Source organism: Vitis vinifera, chromosome 19 (genome assembly GCF_030704535.1).
Source record: "Vitis vinifera cultivar Pinot Noir 40024 chromosome 19, ASM3070453v1".
Taxonomy (NCBI): domain Eukaryota; kingdom Viridiplantae; phylum Streptophyta; class Magnoliopsida; order Vitales; family Vitaceae; genus Vitis; species Vitis vinifera.
In genome coordinates this window covers 10,559,121-10,583,679 of record NC_081823.1, presented here as the reverse complement: position 1 = coordinate 10,583,679, position 24,559 = coordinate 10,559,121, and the positions used below count along the sequence as shown (strand labels likewise).

Below are 24,559 nucleotides of genomic sequence, written 5' to 3'. Positions count from 1 at the left end.
CACTGAATCATGGATCCCATGTTATATATATGCATATATTTATCACCTCTATCTGTACTAGTATAGTATCTTTTTCTCTATATGATTAGGCCAAGCTGGAAAGCCGTGCTGACTCATTTAATGTGTCAGCAGGAGGAGGCTTTGAGCCCTGAGTTCACTTTCCTAGCTCCTTTTTATTAGCATTCTAACAAGGTCTCCTTTCTTCTCTTTCCTTTAGTCTTCCTTTTTTGGGCATTATATTAATTTTCCTCCTTTCTACCTGGCTGTCTGCAGATGGGTAGATTTTGCAGCTGAATTCAACTGATTTTAATTTTGAATTCAGCTTGTATCATGTTAGGCTGGAGTCCTATATCTACGGCTTTTAAGCCAAAAAGGAACTGTGGTCCTTTCTGAGGTTGTTGATTTATTTAAAAGAGATGCATGTTCTAAATCTCCTCTTTTAATGCAACATCATTGGTAGGAGAGAAGTTTATTTTATAGCTCTGAAGTCTCAAGTCCCTCCCACTGCCATTCTATTCTTAAAATAATGAAGGTAATGAGATAAGTCTAAGCTTCTTTATTTGCCATCCAATTACACCCCCATCCCAACATTACAACAAATTTAGATCCCATGTGCTCTAGTTTTCCTATTATCCAAACAAGTAAGTGCCAATTCCACCTTCATGATGATGCACCATTCCCTGCAACTTGAATAATAAGAAGTGGTATTTCCACAATAATAACCTATTATTCATCCAAAAATTAACAAGAAGATGATTGCCCGGGACCATGTGCATGTTGGATAGTAACTTAGTGGGTCCATTATTTATGAATATTATACCTACATGCAGCATTAGAGCATATGTTTTATTCTTAAGCAAGGTTGAAAATATTTATATTAGCATAACTTTGTATAAAATTTAGAAAAATGGTAAGAATTGATTAGAAAAATGGTAAAAATTGATTGAAAAACATAAATATTTTAGATAGATCGAGTTCTATTTATAAGTTTATAATCATTTGATCTTATTTGTTTAAAATTGATCTAACCACTTTTCTGAAGCTTATGTTTATAAAAGAATTTTGGTGAAACATCTTTGGTTTGATCACTTTTAATATATTCTCCTTTGATTTGTATGATATATATAGAGTTGTTTTCATGTAATACCATTAGATTACCTTTAATAGAGAACGATTTACATGACTCAAATATATTCGATCATAGATATTAACCATACATATTCATGACTTGCTTAATGAATTACAAGTATTTCTGAATTATTTAAGATAGCTACCATTGTTGGTTGATCAATCTTCGTAGTATCATAGTATTTTCACAAGCAAATATATATCTTATTCGAGATGAAGTCTTTTGGGGATTTGAAAGATATACAATATTTGCATATCCAGACATCTACTATTCTAATTCTTTTAAATAAAACAAACTCATGTCAATTGTTCTGTAAAGATTTTGTAATATATGTTTAATTTCATTCCAATATTTTCAAGATGGAGTAGAATTGTCTCTTGCTAATAAAATTAATAAAAGGTATTATTTTTTGTTATGTGCAATTTGTAAGATACATAACTTTAATTACATTGAGATAATACTTTTTGGACCAAACATTTTTTCATTTTCTTCTTTGAGATGAAACATCTTTTTGTTTAATTCAAGTAAAACAAGGAGAGTTCACTAGGTTCAATTTGTCCATATCACACACACACACACACACACACACACACACACACACACACACATATATATATATAACAAGACTACAATAATTACAAATCTCTACTTTAATTTAGACAAGAACATGATTTAATCAAGTGTATTGTCATCATGGTTCAATCTAAGGTGTGATATGTGTGGAGGGCTTCCCTCCACTTGTCATTTCTAGACTCAAGACCCTTTGACTGTCCAGAACAAACATATAACCTGTTTGGGGTCACTCCGTCTGGACCAAGATAAGCTCCGTATGGCACCAAAAATGAGAAGTTTTCCTTCTTCTACAATGCCTAGACAGACCAAGCTGACTGATATTTCAGACTACCCTATAATGCCAGACATAATGGACAAATCGAGCCGACTGGACCTATTAAACGGGCAAATCCATTTAGTCAAGGCCTCAGGATTTCTGGCATGTGTGGTCTACTACGCCTCTTGAGAAAGACATTCTAATATTGGTGAATAGGGTTGGTCTTGCCCCTGGGTTTTGGTCCCTAAAGACACGAAGTTGGTCTTTTCCTTGGGTTGTAGTCTCAAAAGATACTTGGTTGGTCCTGTCCTTGGATATGAGTCCAAAAAGACTTGGGATATGATTTGTCCTTGGGTGGTAGTCCTAGAATAGTTTTTATTTATGGTCGAGCATCTTTTGGAGCATTGATTGATGATATGTACATTAGTGAGAATTAACAACTTATCATTTGTAAGAGAATGGACAAGGTAGAGTAGAGATGAAACCATCAGCAACTTGCATGCTTATTTGACATTCTTGCATATTTGTTAATGATTATAAAATGTTTATCATGCATGTTTCTATATATTTAATTTAAGGATTTTTTTTTTTAAGAATATACATAGGATGAAACTTTTCAACTGAGTTGTGAACTCACCTTATTTCTTTCACTTTTAGATGCAAGTTAGAAGACACTTGTTGGGGTTAATATTTGAACTTTGCATGTGCTATCAATTGAATATTGTTTGGCTCGTATTGAGAGTTTTTTGAGACTTTTCCCTTTGTATATTAAGAAGACTAGATCATTTTGAAGAAATGGGCACCCATTCTAGATAATAAAAAAGAGTGGAAAGAGACTATTATTCATCAAGGTGAAACAACTTAAACACACATCAGGCTTATGTTTATTTTTGTACACTTATAGAATAGGCTACCCTGAACAATGAAGTTTTGGTATATACAAAGTAATATTGTATAGGTTTTCTTTACGTGAAACAAGTTATATTTTATTAATTAATGGTTTCAAAGGTTTATAATAGGGTACATATATACTGCCTAAAACTCGACATTTATTATTGTCTCCAAAGTTTTGGGAACACTAATTTTGTATTTTGACTATTAACTAGTAAGTCTAAAATCTAAGATGTGACATATGACCTATAAATAAATGATTATATACTACATTGAAAATAATTTACCAATTAAAGGGATTTGAAAGAAAATAATAACTTAAAATAATATTAAACAAACATAATTAAAAGGTATGATTTACACTCGCAAAGTATAATTTAGGAATTAGAAAATAAAAATGTGTTTTTTAAGTTATAGTTAAAGAATATAAAGTATAGATATCATTCTCACTTAGACAAATAAACATAATCAATATTACAATATTCAGACAACATATTAAAATAGTAAATTTAAACTGACATGAACAAAGTGATTTTACTTAACTTTTTTCTTATTAGTCCAATAGAAGAAATAGTATCCATGCACGTATGAGATGACCCTACAACATGTTATATATCAAATTAAGATATATTATGAATCATTTTTTAAATCAAATGAAATATTAATTTTAATATATATATATATATATAAATTATTAAACAATTTTAATACATTGAGTGAATTATGTCAATATACTGATATGATATGTTAATACTAATGTCAATAGGACATAAATAAGTATTTCTAGAATTATTACTTTTGTCATAAAATATAGGTACAACATAAATGTATTATATTTACAATATAAATATGCTAATGTTATAATACATTACAACATTTTTTTTTTTTTAAATCACGTATTATATTACCAAACAAATGATTATGTATTATTGAATTGATAGGTGCTCGTGAAAAATAGTTCTTCATTTTATTAGAGTAACAAAGTTTTTAATTATATGTTACATATATAAAGCGACATAATAACATTAGAGTGTCGTTTTTATTTAAGAGATATAGAAAATTAATTTTTTTTACTAGTTCGGTAAAAAAATCTCAAATTTTTTGAAAAAAAGAAAAAGAAAAAGAACTTGAAAAAAGAAATATTTCAAATAATTTAATTTCTTATAATAAAATAATAATAAATTATATAATTTATATTTTAATCTTTTATTATTTTTGCTTTAATATATATATATATATATTTTCACTTTTCCAAAATTTTCAAGCTCACGTAAGCAAAGAGTAACAAAACAATGACAAATTTATTAAATGTACCAAATTGATGCGATAATATAAAATAATTTATGATGTTAATGCAAAATAATAAACTAGATTAATAATGCCCAATTTATTAGATTATTTTTATGGAAATTCTAGCATTTTAATAAAAAATAAAATTATCTTTATCTTTGACTTTTATAAATAAAACTATATTAAATAGCATATTCATTTTTTAAAAGTGAACAATAATTTTTTGGGACACGAGATATGCACTATTGATTAACTATACTTATCATAGTGGATAATATAGAAAACCATATCCAAAGGAAAAATTTGTCATATGATAAATTTTATTAAGAATTTTTGAGATAAGTGACCTTTTTTAAGTTATTATCATCGTCACAGCCCACCATTTTTTATAACTTTCCCTTATATGAAAACTAGTCAAAAGGGTAAGATTTATATTATAAGAAATAATATAAATAATGTCTTATGAATCCTCATGGGACAAGTTTGCATGATTTGAGAACCAAAAAATAAGTAATTTATTGTAATAAAATTGAATAAATATTGTGATGATTGCAAAATAAAAAGGATAAATATCAAGATAAATTCAAAAAATAAAAATAAACGGCTTTGATTTGATAACATAATTATCATGTGAAAAGGCAAAAAAAAAAAAGGAGATATTTTGTTGATCTAATAATGATCACTTTTGTTCAATAATAAATTAAAAAAAAAAAAAAAACATTGAATCTTATAATGAGAGCTTTTAGCATCTTTTGATAATTTTGCTAAGAGGATTTATGACTTAAAAAAAGAGCTTCTTATGAAAGGAAACTGATGTTAATAAAAAAATATTTAAACATCTCAAAATTCAAAATTAATAAGAACCCACCATTAAAAAAATAATTTAATAAATTATCAAATACAAAATTGTAAAACTTTCAATTTATTTTTAAAAAAAATTATAAAAATAAAAATTTTATACAAAGAAATGAAAGTTCGAATCGGTTAAATTTAATACAATGATGGAATGAAAAATAGATTAGGATAAAAATGAAATTATTTAAATTTATGAAATTATTTATTTAAATCCTACTATATATTTGGATCATTTTTAAAAACACTTCTTAAAAATTGCTTTGCATGTTTATTTATTTATTTTTAAATAAAATATTTTAAATTTTTAAAAACTCATAATCTAAAAATCAACTATTACCCATGAGGACATATGGGAAGATTCTTAGTCCTATGTAAAGGGGCATTGAGTTGTACTTCAACATTATGTATGCTTTACTTGTGAGAAGACTAATCAATTGAAACATAAAGTTGTCTTCATATTTCACAATCTCACAATTTTTGTACATCTTATGAGACAATTGCAACCCATCTAAAGCAAATTCTGATAATGGTGCCTCCCCATGTCCTTTTTTGTTCTACCCTTATTAGTCATGTCCATGCATATCAACTTTTAACCCCAATTAGTCCAGCATCAATTGGTTCCCAATTCTTAATGATAATAAGTCTAGTGATGATGATGATGATGATGATTCTTTGAATCTTCCAAAAGATGGGTAATAAAGAAACATTCTTCCTCTATGTTTAAAGTATGAAAACATATCCAAGTGAAATGAATTGAAGCATATATTCTCTTGGTTTAGTTATGTATAGCAAGTGAATTAAAACATGAGGATAAGTCACCACTTGGGGAGCTACATGGGTATCAACTTATCCGGGTTCTTTAGGTAGAATTTAGCACCATTGGAGCTTGCATTGCCACTTCAAAAGAGATACATATGAGAAAGAAATCAAAAACTCGAAAGTCACTTTCTTTGTTTTCTTAAGCTTGTTTGATAACTGTTTTTAAAAACGATTCTGAAGAACAATTTTTGAAAACTATTTTTTAATGCTTTATAAAACAAAAGTCTATTTAGAAACATAAAATATGTTTAACCTGTTTATAAATCATTCTACATATTGTATGATTATTTTTTAAAACAGCCCTTAGATAAACAAGTGAAAATAATTAAAAGATGTTACTTGAAAATATCTTTTATCAAATAAAAAAATAGTTTTTGATTATCAAACGTGTTTTATTGATAATTTGTTCTGAAGAATAGAAAATTATTTTAAAAAACAATTATAAAATATGTCCTTAGTAATTAAAGTCTCTTCCTTGTCAATCGAATCGTTACTAGAAAAAGTTAAATAAGTTATTTTAGTAAGAATGGGTGGAAAAAATAAAAATAAAAAATAAAAAATAAAGAAAAGAATAATGCATCCAAAAGAATCATTTGACAATTGAAGTTGTCCTTTTCAAAAAAAAAAATATAAATCCCCTAATAACTTAGTAGTGCACCAAAAAGTTAAGGGTCACATACACAACTCCATCAAAGGCAACTCAAATTAATTATAACAGGTGGTAACCTAAATAAAAGGAATCAACTGCTTTATTTTTAACACCTCCATCTCAATGGTAACCAAAATCTTGTCCTAATCCCCTTTATTTTTGGCTCATTTATATCAATAACAATTTACTAAAATCAAACATATTAAAATTGATGAAATCTAAAAACTTATATAGGCATAAAGAACACATAACTATAAGACATAGAATCACAAGACTGACATAGAATGACAAGACACATAATAGGAGGACATACCGATAATATTAAGGATCCATTTTAATCAATTTTTTCGTAAATTTAAAGCAATAAAATATTAATAATATTTGATTCTCTTAATTTAGGAAATAATATTTATTTTCTTAATTTTAGCACACAACTCCATCAAAGGCAACTCAAATTAATAATAACAGGTGGTAACCTAAATAAAAGGAATCAACTGCTTTATTTTTAACACCTCCATCTCAATAGTAACCAAAATCTTGTCCTAATCCCCTTTATTTTTGGCTCATTTATATCAATAACAATTCACTAAAATCAAACATATTAAAATTGATGGAATCTAAAAACTTATATAGGTATAAATAGAACACATAACTATAGGACATAGAATGACAGGACACATAATGGGAGGACATACCGATAATATTAAGGATCCATTTTAATCAATTTTTTCGTAAATTTAAAGCAATTAAATATTAATAATATTTGATTCTCTTAATTTAGGAAATAATATTTATTTTCTTAATTTTAGAATATTTATTATTTATTTTTTCTATAATTCTCAATGCATGCTTGTATAAATTTCTAAAAATAAAAATAAATAAATAAATAAATAAAAGACACTCACTAATTAATTAGAAATTGCAATGATCTGATCCAAGCTCAGTTGATCAAAACAATCTATTTAAATTAATTGAGTGCATTAATGGTAAACAATGATTAAATTTGTTGAACACTATATTAGTGTGAATAAGATCTCCATAGCAAAATGAAGTGAGTAATAACTCATACAATAGTGTGAACACTTCAAATAGAATACTAAAATATTTCCACACTTCAAATGTAGTAAAGGAATATCTAAAATACAAGGTGCAAAGCAAAACAACTAAGAACATAAAAAATTGCAATAGGCGAAGGAATAACAATTTTAAATTGTTCTACATGATGCTAAGTTCTTTGAGCATGATATAAAGTTGAAAAATTATTATCTTCGAGCATCAAATTCAAAATTTGGAAAAGAAAATCCTCGTCAAATTCCCTTCTAACAATGTTTCCAAGTCTTAACAATTGGGTGAAGATGATCATCATAAGATTAATGAAAACTAATTTCTTCTCTTTGAACTAGTACCGATGACTATATCCCGGATTTCCTCCAATGAAAACTCGCCCCACATAAGGGGTTGTCTATCCCGTTAGAGAAGGTACCTACAAGTGGACGCCCAATTTTTATGAAACAGAACATCCAATTATGATCATTTCTTGGATCATTGAGAGACATTCTAACAACTTCTTTCTTCTCTTTCGAAAAAACCTGTTCTTATAAAAAAACTTATGCAGACAATAGAAAAATTAAATGATTTTGAAAAATTAAATAAAAGTTTGTGCTAGCCACCCTTACTCTTTGTGGCATAAAAGAGGACAAAATCATAATTCTGAGAACAAAGGATTAGGTGGATCAATTGCACAATTCATGAGTTCAATAGGGGAAGTGGAACATGTTGGGTAGTATGAAAGAGTAGCACTATCAATTGCACAATTCTCCAACGTGTAGTGGTAGTGGAGTAGTCAATTATCAAATCAATTGATTGAACTATAACTTGAATATGACATACCAATTTTAGCTTCAAACTCCTACTTAGAGTTTTCGAGAGTTCTTGAGATGTTTACGGTTGTTGAAAATCACTCATCTCTTTTGAGAAAAGTGCTTTTATTTTGTTCTTTGAGTGCATTTGCTTCAAATGCAAAATCCATATGGTGCCCATCGACCTTAATTGTATCGTGTCTTGCATTCCACTCAAAGCTATGCATTAAATGGTTGAGAGAGAATTTCTTGAAGTGAAAAAGAGTGTTTTGAGTATGGGAGAATACTCTCAACCTTATAAAGTTCAATTATAATATTGAATTCAACAATATTAAGTGCTTATTTGATAACAATTTTTTTTGTTCTTTAGAACAAAAACATAGAAAATATGTTAGAAAATAAAAAATTATTTTCTATTTTTTTATTCTTAAGAAAAAAAATGAGTGGTTTTAAAAAATATCTTTTAACGTTTTCTGTTATTTTTACTTGTTTTTCGAGGGTTGTTTTTAAATCGGCCCTAAAAACCTATAATTAAGAAAGTACTAAGATTAGTGAAAAAGTCTAAAAGATGTTAGAAGTAATAGACATAGATGGTCATCAAACTACCATAAAAACTATATTTGTATCCCGCACTATTTAATTTTATTGTTTTTACATTTATCGAAATTTAACACCCAATTCTACTCCTTTGGATTTATAACTAGGATTGGATTAGCCTTAATCTCATATCCTTTGGAAAACCAAAAAATTCAATCAAAATAATAAATAAATTTTAATTTTTTAATCATATTTAAATTTCATTAAAGTACATATTGCACATATAAAAATTATTGTAATAATATCCTGATAAAGTTCTCATTTATGTTTTAATTTCGAGTTTAAACTTGTGAACATAATTACAAATATTTTTAAAAGCTATTAAATAAAAAAGACAAAAAAAATGCTTGTAATTTAAAAAAAAATATTTTTTTTAAAATATTTTTTATATTATTACACAACATTACAAAATTTATTTACATATATTTGTTTTCTCAATATATATATTACTACTTATTTTATAATTTTTTTTCAATATTTTCATTTTATTAAAAAAATTTCTCCAATTTTCATCTAATATTTATGATATTTTCATAACGTCTAATCATGGAAATTATGTGAATTTATATTATTTTTATCCTTATTTTAGGGTAAGAATTTAAATCTTTAAAAAAATTAATAAAAAAACAAAAAAAGGAAATTAAAAAAATGGGGGGTGAGGGCATTTACGTCATGAAGTGAGCTGTGCGCAGGGGTAGAAAGGTAAAAGGGGAATGATTCTTGGAGTGGGGTGTCAGCCAGATGGGCAGCAGAAGCCACCTGTATACGTGTGGGCATGTGGCCCCATCTGCACCCTCCCACGTTCTAACACTCCTTTTCTCTTTTCTTTCTTTTATTTATTTATTTTAATATTTGTAAAAGAAAATAGAATTAAATTTTGATGGCTATAAATTTCCAAATCCAATCCGAGTTTAGGGTTTCCGTGTTCTTCATAGCTCTTCTCATGTCCCCAGCTTGCTTCATTTATGGAGGAAAAGGTCAGTTTTTCCATTTCAATTTTGGGTTTTAATTCCTCTAATTTTTTATTTATTTTTTATTTTTTATTTATTTTTTGTTTTTGCAATTGAGGTTTGTTACTTTTGTTGGATCTTGCTTGTATCTGTATTCAATTCAACAACAATTCTGTGTTTTGATTGTCTCAGATGGTTGCTATCTCGATTTCATGTAGTCATGAGCTGGAATGATTATGATTAGTTGATCTTGATCTGAAATATGCGGTGAGGGTATTCCAGGGAAGATTTTTAATTGAGGGTTTACCTAGAATTGAGTGATGGATTTAGGAAGGGAATGTCTTGGACATGAAGAATCCGAATCCATCGAGGATAATGAGCTAAACCCTGATAGAATTTCACTTGTTGAGGACACTAAGATCAATAATAATGGGTCTTGTGCAATTGAGAAGGTGAGCTCTGGTGGGGAATTTGTGGATGCTAATGTCTTGGCACCTGATGCAAAAGGGAAGGATGATCAGCAGATTGTTGAGCCTCTAGATTCGCCATCAACGGTCCCAACCAAATCTCCTGGGCTTTTCGGAGGCTCCAATCCAACCACAAAAGGGTATGGGTTGAAGAAGTGGAGGCGGATTAGAAGAGACTTTGTTAAGGATTCAAGTGTGAGTGTGGATTCCAGTAAAATGTTGAAACGGGGTTTGTCGGGTTCATTAAATCCAGCCAAACCTCCATATCTATCCGAGATTAAGCAAAATAGTGAGGGATCTGTTGGATCCGCAAATATCTTGGTAAAAAATTCAGGTGTCAATGATCATTTAGCTGCTCATGCCTCTAGTTCGGATTCGAGGTTTGCAGTTGGGTCCACTTTTACTGCTGGTACAGACTCTGAGAACAGTGAGGATCGAAGTAGCAAGTCTTCCACTGCAGCCAGCGCTCCAAAGGCAAGGCATGATATGAATGCAGTACTGGGGCATGCACGGGATAAGAATAGGATGAAGAATCTGAGTGGGAAAAGCTCAGGTAATTCAATTCAGCGGGTTCAACAGGGAAAGCCTCGCACTGAAACCAGCAAGAAGCCTAGAGGAGAGAGGGTCAAAATTGAGAAGGAAAACTCTCATTCCAGCATGGAGTCTGACTCAAGAAGCTCAAACTTTGTCTTTATGCAGGGAAATTTTTCTGCCAATAGTAATGGAAAACAAAGTGGAACATTGACAAATTATGATGGGGAAAATAGTGATGAAGCTCAGGCAGGTGAAAAACAGTTTGGTGAGGAACTTCAAACTGGCTACAGCAAAGAAACTGTGGGGGAAGTTGAAGATCTTTCACTAGATGATTTAGCTGCTGACTTGCCTTGGGAGGTTAAAGAAGAAAAAGGTGAAACTGATCAGCCCTTGATAGATCAAGACCCATTGGTCGACTCCATCCTTGCACTCCAGTCTGTTCAAGAAGCACTAGAAAGAGGTGTGTATGCCCTCCACTGCCAACCTTGATAACCACCCTTAGGATGTTTCTATATTTATTATTAATTCATAATCATAACATTAATTCCTTTCTTTGCAATTATAGCATGCCTCTAATGTATTTGTGAGTTTCTATATGGACATTTTGTGAAATCAAATGAACAGAATTCCTTATTTTCACTGTAATTATCATGACAAAGGAGTATTGAAAACTACAAAAGTACGGCAAAATATAGGACTGAATTTATACAGACTAACTCACCTATTCAATTAGCATGGTCACCCTCTTTTCTTTTCATTTCAAATATTGTTCCTGTACATGCAGAAAGACTTGATTATTTAGTTATGAAGATTTACATCATTCTATAAAGGCTATGGGCTAGTTCTCCTCCTCTGAGTTCCACACATCAAACCGATTGTGAAACAGCAAAGGTGGATAAAGAGGTGTTCTGGAAACAAGGTGGAGGTGGAGGACAGAGTGCTAAGATGTAGACAAATCTATATGGATTGTCCTTCCAATTTCCAATTAGGAGCTCCTTTCAGTGGTTTTTTCCCTTCTAACATTTTTTTAAGTGGTGATGATTTCTAGAAGAATTTTCTATTCATGCTAAATGTGCAAAATTTGAAATGATTTGTGATTATTGGGCCTGTACTACCCAAGTGATCAAAGTCTTGGTTATGATTTGTCGTGGGAATTTAAGGGGTGAGTGAATTTTGTCTGGTACTTTGGCTTTTAGGGGTCTAGGCTGTTATTCTGCTTTAACTCTGGATCCCATTGGTTTCAATTGAAATGAAAGATTTTCTCTAAACTAGAAAATGGTGAAGAAAGGATCCATCAACATGATGGGCTCTCTTATGGGGAGGAAAATACGGATGAACTGAACTGCCTCAACCATGAGAAAGTTCATAGGATTTGTGGTAGTATTATGAATTGATGGACTTTAGATTTTCTTGAGCTTCCTTAACCTAGTCAAAGATCAGATGGGTTTTGTTCTTTCTAGATTGGATGGGTTTCTCCTCTCTCCAATTTGGGGTAAGCACTTTCAAGGGGTTGCCCGGTTTGTTCTTTTAATGTCGATATCAATCACTTGTGTGATCCTTCTAGTGGTGGGCTTGCAACATATCATCTTAGGTGTAAAAGCTGCAGATATCTGATGCAGATAGGGAAAACCATCAATGGGATGTCATCATAGCTATAGTTGTTCTGTCCATGGCATTTTGTTGGCTTATGTATCTGTTCCCTGGTTATCATGATGGTGCTTTATGGAAAGGCATCATGAAGCTTAAGTTGGATTTTCAGTAAGGAATTAACTATGTTGTTCCTGGTTAGGATTATGTTTGGATATATGATGTAAAGAGACCCCTTGTTTAATGTCTTGTTTGAAGGATTTTGCTTATATCACTTTTGACATTTTAGTTCATGAATTACTGGCTCTTTGTCTGATTTTTGGGCTTTGGCTTTATTAGTCTGGTTTACATCTTGTACGTCCTCTTTTGATAGAACTTGTATGAAAAGGGAAGATGGAAAATAGCAGTGAAATGGTGATTCTGTTATATTTATAGAAAGAATACTTTAGAAATAAAATGAAGATTTGTAATGTTGATGAAAAGAATGCTCTCTCTCTCTGCCTAATTTTTAGGCCTTCACTATTTCATCCTCTTTTTGTTAACAGCTTGCGCATCAGCTTTCCATAGAATTTCTTTTATGAAAATTGAGAAAGGAAAATAGAAATAAAATCTTTATTCTGCAATGCTTTACGAAAAGAATACTCTCTGTGGCCAAAATTGTTTGAAGAGCTTGTGGTTAAGTTCCTTGTTTGCTTTTATCATATGCTAGTTTCACTCCTGTGGTTTGATGTTTTATGTGTAATCTCTATTTTAAAGGTGGTGAACATTACCTTAGTATGCTATCAACTAATTTGGGCTAGCAAAACTTGTTTCTAGAGCTTGTGACAAGTGCTTATTTTCTTTTATGTGATTTTTTTCATATATTATTTAGATTTTAGTAGTCTTACTAAATATCATCATCTCCTCATTAATACTGGAGTTAATAATTTTCTCATATATTCTGCTTCTGTCATCTTTTGTTCATATTGATGAGGGGAAGTTTGGTGGCATGTGGTTGCCTCACAGGGGTGAGATCACTATTGACTTACAACATTTTTTACTTGATTTAATAGGGCTGGGAAAAAGGAGGACATTAGGTGTTCACTTTCAAATTGTTGCTCACTAATTAATTTGGAGTTGATTGTTTGTAGTCAGTCACCTGAAGATAGTTGTCCATTCTTTGGTGAATTTCAACTTACATATTCCTTTTCATGTGATATTCCTCATCTGCACTTTTGTGATGTGAATTAGTAAAATGTGGGGCTATGAGTGTGTCGTTTCTAATTATATATGGTTGTTCATTAAGATATATAGTTAACAGACTATGCATAACTCTTGCAGAAGTTCAGAAATTTGGAGAGATTGCCAAGGAACCTATTTCAGTATGTAACAGTTCAATTAAGGATAGCAGTTCTGCAGATTTTGCTTCCATGGGTCCAGAAATCCATGAAGCGAGTTCATCATGTCAGTTGAGTTCCGAAGAGACTAGACAAAGTGATTCATGTTTCATGGAAACCCAGATGCATAGTTTAAAACAAAATATAAGTTCTCTGGAGAGCAAATTGGAGGAAGCGACGGCTATGCTCAAGGTCAAGGAATACAGGATTGTTGAACTTGAAGAATCGGGAAGTGCCATAGAGTTGCAGCAGAAACAGTGTAGAGAGATGGAGACCGAGCTCGAGGACCTCTTTAAACAAAAGATTGAAGCTGAGGTCGAGTATCTGACACTAACCAGGACAATCCAGAAGTTGAGAGCCGGGGACCAAATCATGATTTATGAAGAACAAAAAGCGCTGGCTGGGGAGCAAGCACAGATGCTGAACAAGCTTGGAGAAGCAGAAGGCAAGGCTGCAATGCTAAAGAAACAAGCTGAGAAGTTGGAGACATATTGTGGTGATATTTTGGGCTCAGAAGAGGTTATGAAGATGGAGAAAAGGCTGTGTAAGGTTACTTTGTGTTTTCTTATACAGTTATTATTGCTGTTGGCTTTTGGATTGTTTGTGTTTCAGTTACCTCCCCATTCTTCAGTGGTTGTACCCACATAAGTCTGGGAACTTGAGGGTCCCCCCACCCTTCTTTTTTTTTGGCTGTATTTTTAACAAAAATCTGGGAACTTTAGGTCCTTTTTCTTGTGTATTCTTAACATATCTCAGAGAAATATCTGTGTTAATTTTCATTTTCTAGTATTTTCATAGTGTTAATAGAGAACTTATTTTGTCCTGGTTGAGTGGTTACTACTTCTTCCCTCAATAGTTTGGGGAAGGGGCACTGTCAAGCAGTTTGATTTATTTGCTAAAATTGGCCTCATCTGTTTCTCCCACAAATTTTTCTTTCAACAATTGTTTCCCCTTTCGAGTGGTAAGATTAGAAGGTTGTGCAATTAATAACGAATGGTGATGAATGAAAAAAGTGAAGGCAGCAAAATTTGGCAGGTGGTTGCAGGGTTATGGCTGTCTTGGCTTGGTCATACTGAGGTTTATTTATTATTAGTAGAAATCAGTTTCATGGGGAGGGGAGGGTATGATCATTTGCAGCCTCCAAAGTGGTATAAATTTAAGAGGGTGGGCTGTGGTCCAGTTGTTGGGCCAATGATTTGATTTGAATCTTCCTGCACCCTCAATCTACCTTCCACCCTTTCACTGGTGGGGCGCCTATTTTGGAATCTCTGTTCAGCGTATCAAATACAATATGAGAAAGGTGGACCCAGCCGCACCCAACTTCCGAGCTCAGGCGAGAGCTACACATCTTCCGATTTAAAAATACAAATATATTATATTGAGTTAAGAGTCATTTTAGAAACGTTTTCAAATCTTTTATCAAAATATTGGGTATGTCAGTGTTGTCATAAAGTGTTTTTAAGAGAATGATTTATTAATTAAGTGTTTCTTTTATATATATATATATATATAGATATTATTAAGTCATTTTTTAATATTATAAGTGATTATTTAATTTTTTTCAACCTTGATGTTTTTCTAAAAACACTTTATAAGTTAAAAACACTTCTTGAAATCACTACCAAACAATTTAAAAGTGTGTTTGACATTAATTCTATAAAGCATTTCTATTTTTTTTAGCACTTAATTTTTTTTTTTTTAAGTATTAAAAAAGTTAAAAATAATTCATAAAATCATTACTAAATACGTTCTGTTTAGTAGTAATTTTAAGAAGTATTTATAATATTTTTAATACTTAAAAAATAAAAATTTTCAAGTATTAGAAATGGTATGAGCATTTTCTAAAATCACTATCAAACACGTTCTAAGAATCCGTTTAATGATGATTTTAGAAAACTTTTTTAATCTTTCTAACACTTGAAATTTTTTATCATTTAAGTATTAGGAATTGTGAAAACGTTTTTTAAAATTACTCTTAAACGCACTCTTAAGTGCATTTGACAATAATTTTAGAAAATATTTTTAATTTTTTTAACACTTGAAAATTTTTATTTTTCAAGTGTTAAAAATGATAGAAATACTTATCATTTGACAGTGATTCTAAAAAATATTTTCTAATATTTTTAACACTTAAAATGTTAAAGGCGTTTCTTAAAATTATTTCCAAATGGCTCTAATAATCTCGAATATCTTTTAAAATAAATTCATATGTACCCTATTATTTTTTAAGATAGTCATTAGAAATTATAGGAAAATAACCGTAAATAATTAAAACATGTAAAAAAATCATTTTTTATTATTAAGAATAAAAAAATAATTTATATTTGCTAAACATGTTTTCATTTTCTTAAAACCAAAAATCGTTTGACCGAACAATTAGCAAGTCAAGCCCCTTATTTTCTTATATATATTTTATTTTATTATAAAAATAAAAAAAATTAAATATAATTATAATTAATTAATTCATATATTTTTAAATTATTTAATCTTTATATATAAAAATAAAAATAAAATACTTGAATTAAAGTTATGTATAAAAATAATTTATTAATTTTATATTTCTTTTTCAACTTTTTTTTTTCATTTTTCCTTCTATTTTTCATCTTTATTTTATTTTTGAGAACCAAAATAACCTTTATAATTGGTTTAGAGGAGTTAATTTTCTTTAATATATCTAAGAACCATCTTCCCCATTTCCATTTCTACGTCTCAATAACAAAACTTCCTAACAATTCCATAACTACACAAACCCCTAAACCTACGTCTACACTCCTAAACTCCTATATTTAACGGTAAACCGCCAACCACTGCAACTCCTAGACCTCTTGAACATAACGGATAACTGCTAACTACAAGCTCAAGCTCCAAAATCCTAGAACTCTAACCTAAGGGTAAAGTGGGCAACTCTTGGTGACATGGTCGTATATAAATTCCAAGAAATGGTGAATGCAGGGTACGTAGGAAGTCAAAAGTGACGGGGGCAGTGCTACGTCCTCCACCACCCCACCCCTCACTCCACAAAAAGTAAGGTGGGGTGCGGGCCTTGCTCTAAGGGCCCCCCACACTCTGGGGGTCGTCAACTACCATTTCCCAACTCCCTCCCAGTTTTGCTTACACCGCAACACTTCCCCTACCTTTTCTTCCTATTCAACCTATCTGTCCATATCGCAATGGAGCCCCTCTTTTTAAAAGATATCTTCAAAGTCTACTAACCCCATTTGCATCCACCAAGATTAACAGGGTCCCATGAAATAACAGGTTCTAATACTAGTCTTTCTGATGATGTTAACATCCCCAGTAGTATATGAAGAGGAGAAGGAATAAATTTTTCAATAAAAGACTTAACCCCAATGCACCTTGGTGGTCAGCATCTTCTTGTTCTCATGGGTGTCTTTTGTGAACAAACTTTTAGGATCCCACCCTTTGTCCTTGGGGGTATTTTAAAGGTATATATGAGATAAATGGTGAGATACTCCATGCCATGCCTATATATGAAAGAGATCTTGACTAGCATCTTGCAGTTTGAAAACTTAACTTCCTATCATTAATGGAAAAGGATGAAGTTTCAAATTGAAAGATGTTAGGCCACTGAAAGAAACAACGAACTGATAAACATGATTAGGAATCTACATGTCATTATGGTAGTACCTACTCCCTAGTCCCCACAAGGGTAATGAGGTCCAAGAGGGTCCAATGTAGTCTTGGATTCTTAAGGTTGGAAACAATTGCAGTGTCCAACAAAAAATTGAAAACAGCTAGTGGAAATATTTCTTTTGATGCAAGATGTGAGAAGCAAATGCATTCAGAGTCTAAACAACTAGTTATGTTGTACAGAACAGATCTAGGCAAATTTTCACAAGGAAGCATGAATAATCAACTATGGATGAAAGAAGCACACTGGTTTCAACTGTGATCATGAATTCAAGGGGAATCGATCCCCTTTAAAAATTGGCTGATTTTATAGTTGATGGATAGGCCATCTACCCCAGCTGAACAATCATGGCAATTATTCATTTGAATAATTAAGAAAAGACACAATTGTGGATTGATAGCTCATATATATTAAAGGCACAGGTTTAGTCTCAAGCAACCAATGTCATTTGGAGATCACAGTCACCCCGATTTTGTTAAACCCACATGCCAAACAATCACCATTATTGAATAAATTCTATGGTAAATACAGCTTCAGTCATGGAAGTGAACACCCTAGCTGGTTATGGATGAAGAGACAACAAAAATCAGCATATCATAGAGCATGGTCCAAGAGTGGTACCTCAGAAATGCAAGCATACAATACGTTACAAGACAAGAATGTTGAATGTATATTCCTGCAGGAATCTCTCAAAAAATAAACAAATAAATAAATAAGAATTTGCAAAAATGAACTTTTGGATGGTTCGGAGAAATTGAGCCATCTTGTCTTTGAAAGGGGACATGAAGTGAGTCACATTTCATAGCACTTGCTATGCAACAAGGGCATTGCATATTTCAATCAGTGATTCCATTTCTATATTTGCCTGGCAATCATAGTCATGGCCCCCCCATGTTACAGTGACCAATTGTCTGCCCAAATGCTGCGAAAATCACAATGTACCAAATGAATTTCAAGGCAGCATGTCAGGACTTTCTTCACAAGTTTTTTGTTTCTAGATTAGGGATGTGAATTTTTTGCTGAATGTGAAGAAAATAAATGAATTATGGATATGAAAATACAATAACGCGTCAAATCATTAGAGGGTTAGAGGGTAGTTTCTGGTTGGCATGTTGCGAGACGTGCACATGAAAACATTAGAGTAATCCACAAAAGATCGAATACCTACATACGCTTTATAATGTAAGTTTTTGTTCAATCATGTAATTTGATTTTTTTCTAGTCTTTGTCCTACTGTGCCTTGTGAAATGAAAGGCAATTTTGGTAATGAATTATGCTAAATTTAACATCAAAGTAGAAAAGGGTAGTAGATAGGGAGATTGGGACTTCTAATTTGAAGGAGCTAGCTAGGAGTATATATATGTGTGACAATGTAAATGAGCGTAGACACATAAAGGTGAGTAAGTCTAGTACTATTCCAAAGTTAAGAATAAGGCGTGAGAAAGGTGGCAATGTATATATAAAGTCAAAAATGATTCGTATAAAAAGTGTTGCTTTCATAGGGTCACGAGAATGTGTCAAGAAAACAGTTGAGCCTTCTCTTTCTCTGATAAGCTAAAGATATAAGATGTGCCTACTGTGCACTACCCTTCTCTTGCCCCCACCCTCATAACATTTACACCCCCACCACAGCCAATTAACTGCTCTCTCTATCTGCCTTCCTCTTTCTCTGTCTACTGTTCTGATTCATTCAAATATATGAACATCATACATACAAGCAATTCATTTGCAGACCTAATAATAATTGAATGTTAAAACCCTCTCTATGACTCAGTTGTGTGCCTTGCTTTTGCTTCTGACTTGGTCACAAGTTGCCATAGCAAAGAGACGAGAACGATGTATGGAGCGCGAAATGGACAGGAAACCGAAAGCTCCACAGTTGAGATCAAGAGTAGATTAAACAATAGAGCCATGTGTAATTGTTTATTTGAGGTAAGCTCAAAAGTTTGAACTGGTATTTTTTTTTCTCCTAATATGATAATAATAATAGTGCATAGGAAGATAATTGTACATCTTTGTCATGAGTACAACAAGACCCCTTCAAATGACCCCACAAGTAGGAAGTTCCAAGCACCTCCTAAGTAACTTTGAGCAAGTTCCATGTTCTTCCCAAATCAACCCTCTTTTATTTTATTTAAAAAAATTCCCTAAAGAAAAAAAGTTGATCCTTGCAAGGAAAGTTAATAGAGGGTGAGGTTTCTCCTGATGGAGAGTTGCTTCTTGACTTTTGCACTGCTCTTTCATATTTTGGACCTCCACTACTTAGTGCTGCTTTCTTGGCCTCACATACTAGAATAAATAAATCATGAGTCAGATAAATTCTACCTAATTCAAATACTCATTTGGCATCCAAGATTAAAAGAAAAAAAATCCTCATTGGAACCTGAAATTTTTACCAAGAAAGGGCAAGGAAAGATGAAACTGATCATCTGAATAAAATAAGCAGAGTCATTAAACACCAAAGAGAAGGAGATTAAAATATGAGGAATATATATAGGATCTAAATAACCAAAAAGAAACATATGTATAATATGGAGCTGCTTTACATCGTCTTCTTCGTCCCAAAGAAAGAAACAAAAGGTCCTTTTGGATCTTTCCATGAGAGAGCCTGCTGGATCATCATGCTTTGGTTGAAGAAATAGACACAAAAAGACAAGCCCCAAAAGACCCATTAGAGATATAACAAGAAAGAACCAAGAGGTTTCCTCTGCAATAATGTTTGACTGCTGCAACCAAGAGCAAAAACAATACTAACCGAAACTATCAGAAACCATCAGAAGCTAAAGTTTGAGCTACTCAACTCTATAACCAAGTTGTTTGGATTGAGAAATTCTACTGATTAGTTAACGGAATTGTGAGAGGAAGATGCATCACCAGCTGCAAGAGTGACAGACTCAGTACCTTCATCCTCCTCGTCCATGGCGGGGAGCTCGTTGAGATCAAAACCTAGGAGGAGTTTAGGACCAGTCTGACTGGCTTCTCCTGGGGATGTGACTTGGCTGGATGGAGCTTCAGATGGACCATTCCAGTGACACCTCATGTGGCCTCCAAGAGCCTGACCAGTTGGGAAGGTCTTGTTGCAGCACTTGCATTGGTGTGTAGTACTGAGCATGGAAGCTAAGGCAGCAGCTGCATCGTTGCATCCTAGAGCTTCATGAGCTTGGGTGGTGAGGTTGACATTGGGTGTAAATCCATAATTTTCATAATCAGCCGGCGGGGCATCCGCACATGCAGAATCATCCATTGTTTGACTGTTCTTAAATTTGTTATGGCTGGACCTGTGACCCCCCAAGGCCTGGTGAGTTGGAAAAGATTTATTGCAAGTACTGCATCTGTACCTATCAGGAGTAGTAGGAACCTGCTTCTGATGAATTTGATTGACCGGCACAATATCTCCTGCTGCTCCTCCTGTTGCTTCCAATTCTGTCAGCTTCATTTTCCTCCTCTTCTTCTTCTTCGTTTTCATGCTAATCTCCTGGTTGGAGTTTGAGTTGGAGTTGAGCTGATCCCCAAGTGCGCTGCCATAGGTGTTCTTGCTATCAGATTCCTCTTCCACAGCTTCCTCTCTAGGCCAGTAAGCCTCCGCCCACAGGCCATTCATGTCCCCTGGCTGGTCCACAGAGAGACCAGTTTCCATCACAGCCTTACCTTTGCCTTTGCCACCATTCATCTTTTTCAACGACATTAAGGCACCACCATTCCTAGCCTCAGTGGAACCTTTTTCTCCGATTCTCAACTTCTTTGACGGAGAATTCTTCATGTTGCCGAAGAGTGACGCCTCAATTCCTCTCTTCTTCGACCCAGCTGTGCATTCAAAATATTGGTTATTCTCCTCAATTTCGGCCTTGTTAGTTGGGGAATTGCTCTCACATTCCTCCTTCACTCTTTGCTGTTGCTGATAAGAGTGTGGAGGGTGCCCAAGATAGAGGAAATCCCCATGGCCGAGCATCAAGAGATTATAAGCTGCATCAGCATCAGCATCTGAGTCAGCATCAGGAAGAAAGCTTTTCCGGCCTCTCCTATCAGTGACTGACCATCCGGATCCTGACAGAGACTGCTGCAAATCAGTAACACACTTGGTAACAGTAGTAGCCGAATCAAACTGATCATCCATTATTCGGGGAAGAAGCTCAGACAAGGTCGAAGATGAACTGTTTTTGGCGGTGGGCGGTGGCTGAATTCCCCTCCATTCCCTCTCGGGGTGGCATCTCATGTGCCCAAAGAGCGACTTCCTAGACGGAAAATTCTTGCCGCAAAGGGAACAAGTGGTGTCATCGGCATTGTTCGTTGTGGAACCAGGACCATTCACGGATTGTTTCTTGAGCTTGGCGGTCTTCTTGTTAACAAGCTCGTCCTCTTTCTTGCTGGCCTGAATGTGAACTCTCATATGACCCCCCAAAGCCTTACCGGAGCTAAACTCCCTTTTGCAGACGCTGCAGATCCGAGGTTCCCGGACGTTATCTTCCCCATTCAACTCCCAGGAGCTCTGATGCTTGAGCTTCATCATTGGCCCTCCGTTGGCCGCCGCTGGCTTCTCTTTCAGCGCGCCCTTTTCTAAAGCGACGTGATCCTCCCGTCCACCTCCTTCCAGTATTTTACAGTAATCTTTCTTTTGATCATCGTCCATGGAAGCGAAACCAGAAGAAGAATCCCAGCTGAGAACAAGGCAGAAGCCAATTAGCGTGACTTACAGCACAGACTCACGACCCGACTTTCCAACACCTAAGGATAAAACTGACGGGAACACAGACTCAAGATTCAGATCAATCCATCAGAAAAGGTAGCTTAGCTGAAAAGAAACCAAAAAAAAGATTTTTCAATTTTTTTCAAAAAAAAAAAAAAAAAAAAAATCTTAAGCACTGATCATGATCACCTAAAATTGCAGTATACCCAGCTAGAAAAAACAGCTCCTTAATCCGAAAAAACAAAGCTATCTATGAGAGGAAGACAAATCTAGAAATGGGTAAAGAGAAAAACCAAAGAAGAAGAGCTGATGAAGATGGAGAAGAAGAAGAGAATGAATACACTGTACATACTCAAGGGTCATTCTTTAACTGCTCACGAAGGATATTGACTGTCACGTTCTTCGTCCCTTTGCCTCTTATTCCGTTTTTTCAGTATCCCCTCTCCCCACCCCCCCCCTCTATCTCTCTCCTCAACTCCCCAAAAATACACCACCAACTTTTGAATTCAATCACCAAATCCCAAACGTAGTAATTCTGTAATTCAGGAATGTCAAAAGATTTTTGTTTTTATTTATTTTTTAATTATTTTCTTCACTTAAATTACGGGTCACTTCCTCTCTGGATATGCTCACTCGCCAACAATCTCTCTTTCCATTAATAAAAAAAAGAAAATAAATAAAATCAACACAATAAAGGTAATTTATTAAAGTTTTTAAGGAAAATGAAACCTTCCAAACCAGAAACTCTTGGTTTTAAAATCCGTGCTTATCGCTATCTCCAGTCATTACTATTCTTTCTCTCTCTCTTTCTCTCTTGTATTCTACCACACTCTACTTATTCTTCCCCTTGCCATCTTGCTCCTTCTTCCTCTTCCACGCGGTTTCATTCTCATTCCTCTTTTGCCCTTTCTCTCTTCTGTCCCCAAATACCGTCTCTCTCTTTCTTCCTTCTTGGTAATTCTATTATAATTTATACAAGCGGTCATATCATATCATATCATATCATTACTAATGAATTTTATACACATGGGTATACCTTAATTCATTTTTTATTTTTTTTTATTTAAAGGATTTTGCATGACACCCATCCCATAAAGCAAAAAGAAAAATGAAAAGGCGAAAAGGCCACCATCCAATTTGATTCAATTGAGTAATGATTTACAAACCCAACCCATATATTTTAACCTTGTATTCACAATCAGCCATGGCATGGGCATGGGTCAAAGGTGCATTTAAGGGAGCGTGATTTCTTAAATCATCCAGATTCGGTAACAATCTTACTACCAAAATCTCATTAAATCTAAATTATCAAAATTTTAAATTTCAAATTTTCAAATTTTTGGGTCATCTATACGACCCAAATAACCAACCTTTTCTTCCTTTTGAATCTCTCTTTGGTGAGGAGATTTTATCAGATTATCCTTGGGGTGAAAAGGTCTTTCAAATTCACTCAATTCACAAAAAGAAGGGTACTTATCACTTAATTTTTTATTTTTTTTTATTTTTTTATCATATCTTTTATTTTGATATTGTAAAATAGGAAGAAGAAAAGGGGTTTTAGCATTTAAAGATATTACATCACTAATAGCATTAAATAATAATTTGATAATTATAATTAAAAATAGTAGAGTGTATTAGAAATTAAATTGGTTACTCTGATGAAAGATTTTCCTATTTCATTTTTCTAAAAAAAATGTTAATTTTATTACCATTTTTATTTATTATTTTTATTGTCTTATTGGATGAAAGATGATAATTAGAGATAAAAAAATTTATATTTAATAAAATAATAATTTAAATAATTTTTATTTATTCCATTATTATCATTTAAACAAATGACAAAAATATTGATAAGATTGGTAGTATCATCTTTTATTTTTTTTATTTTAATTAATTATTTTCAATAATTAACTAAATTACTTCTTACCCAACATAATATTTTACAAGCAACATTTGACAAGAATTTTAACTCTTGCTTTTAACACCAAAGGGAGAAAAGCCAAATTGGCACTAATAAATATTTTATCCCATTGTAAAATTAAATTTATTTATTTATTTTAAAAGGTGGGTAACCCTATGACTAAAAGAAAAAACCTAATACAAAATCAAGCAAAAACCCACCTCTTAGATGAGGAAAAATGCTCATTTCTATAGTGGACTATGATTTATAGTAGTAATTCTCTCAATAAAAATAACAAATAAGATGAATTGTGATAAATATTTAAAAAAAAAAAAATCAAATCTCAAAGAATCTCACCTTATTTATGAACATTTTCTTCCCTCCTTATCAAAATTCTCTTTCTTCCTTTCATTTCCATTGATAGTTCATAAAATTTAATTACAACCCACCATTTTTTCATGTAAACAAAAAAGGAGAAAAAAAAACCCAAT

The 24,559-nt window shown here is 32.7% G+C and overlaps 2 protein-coding genes across 2 annotated transcripts; one reads left to right on the top strand and one right to left on the bottom strand.

The window, feature by feature from the left end:
* Nucleotides 1-9,717: 9,717 nt before the first annotated feature.
* Nucleotides 9,718-14,655, top strand: LOC100251593 (WPP domain-interacting protein 2). Its single transcript, XM_002265061.4, has 3 exons — nt 9,718-9,895; nt 10,061-11,329; nt 13,777-14,655. The coding sequence occupies exons 2-3, from the start codon at nt 10,189-10,191 to the stop codon at nt 14,478-14,480; spliced, it is 1,845 nt and encodes a 614-aa protein (XP_002265097.1). The 5' UTR covers nt 9,718-9,895; nt 10,061-10,188; the 3' UTR covers nt 14,481-14,655.
* Nucleotides 14,656-19,890: 5,235 nt separating this feature from the next.
* Nucleotides 19,891-22,625, bottom strand: LOC104877642 (uncharacterized). Its single transcript, XM_010646381.3, has 2 exons — nt 22,521-22,625; nt 19,891-22,139 (listed from the first exon to the last, which is right to left on the bottom strand). Exons 1-2 carry the CDS (start codon nt 22,529-22,531, stop codon nt 20,324-20,326), a joined length of 1,827 nt encoding a protein of 608 aa, XP_010644683.1. The 5' UTR covers nt 22,532-22,625; the 3' UTR covers nt 19,891-20,323.
* Between the last annotated feature and the right edge of the window lie 1,934 nt (nt 22,626-24,559).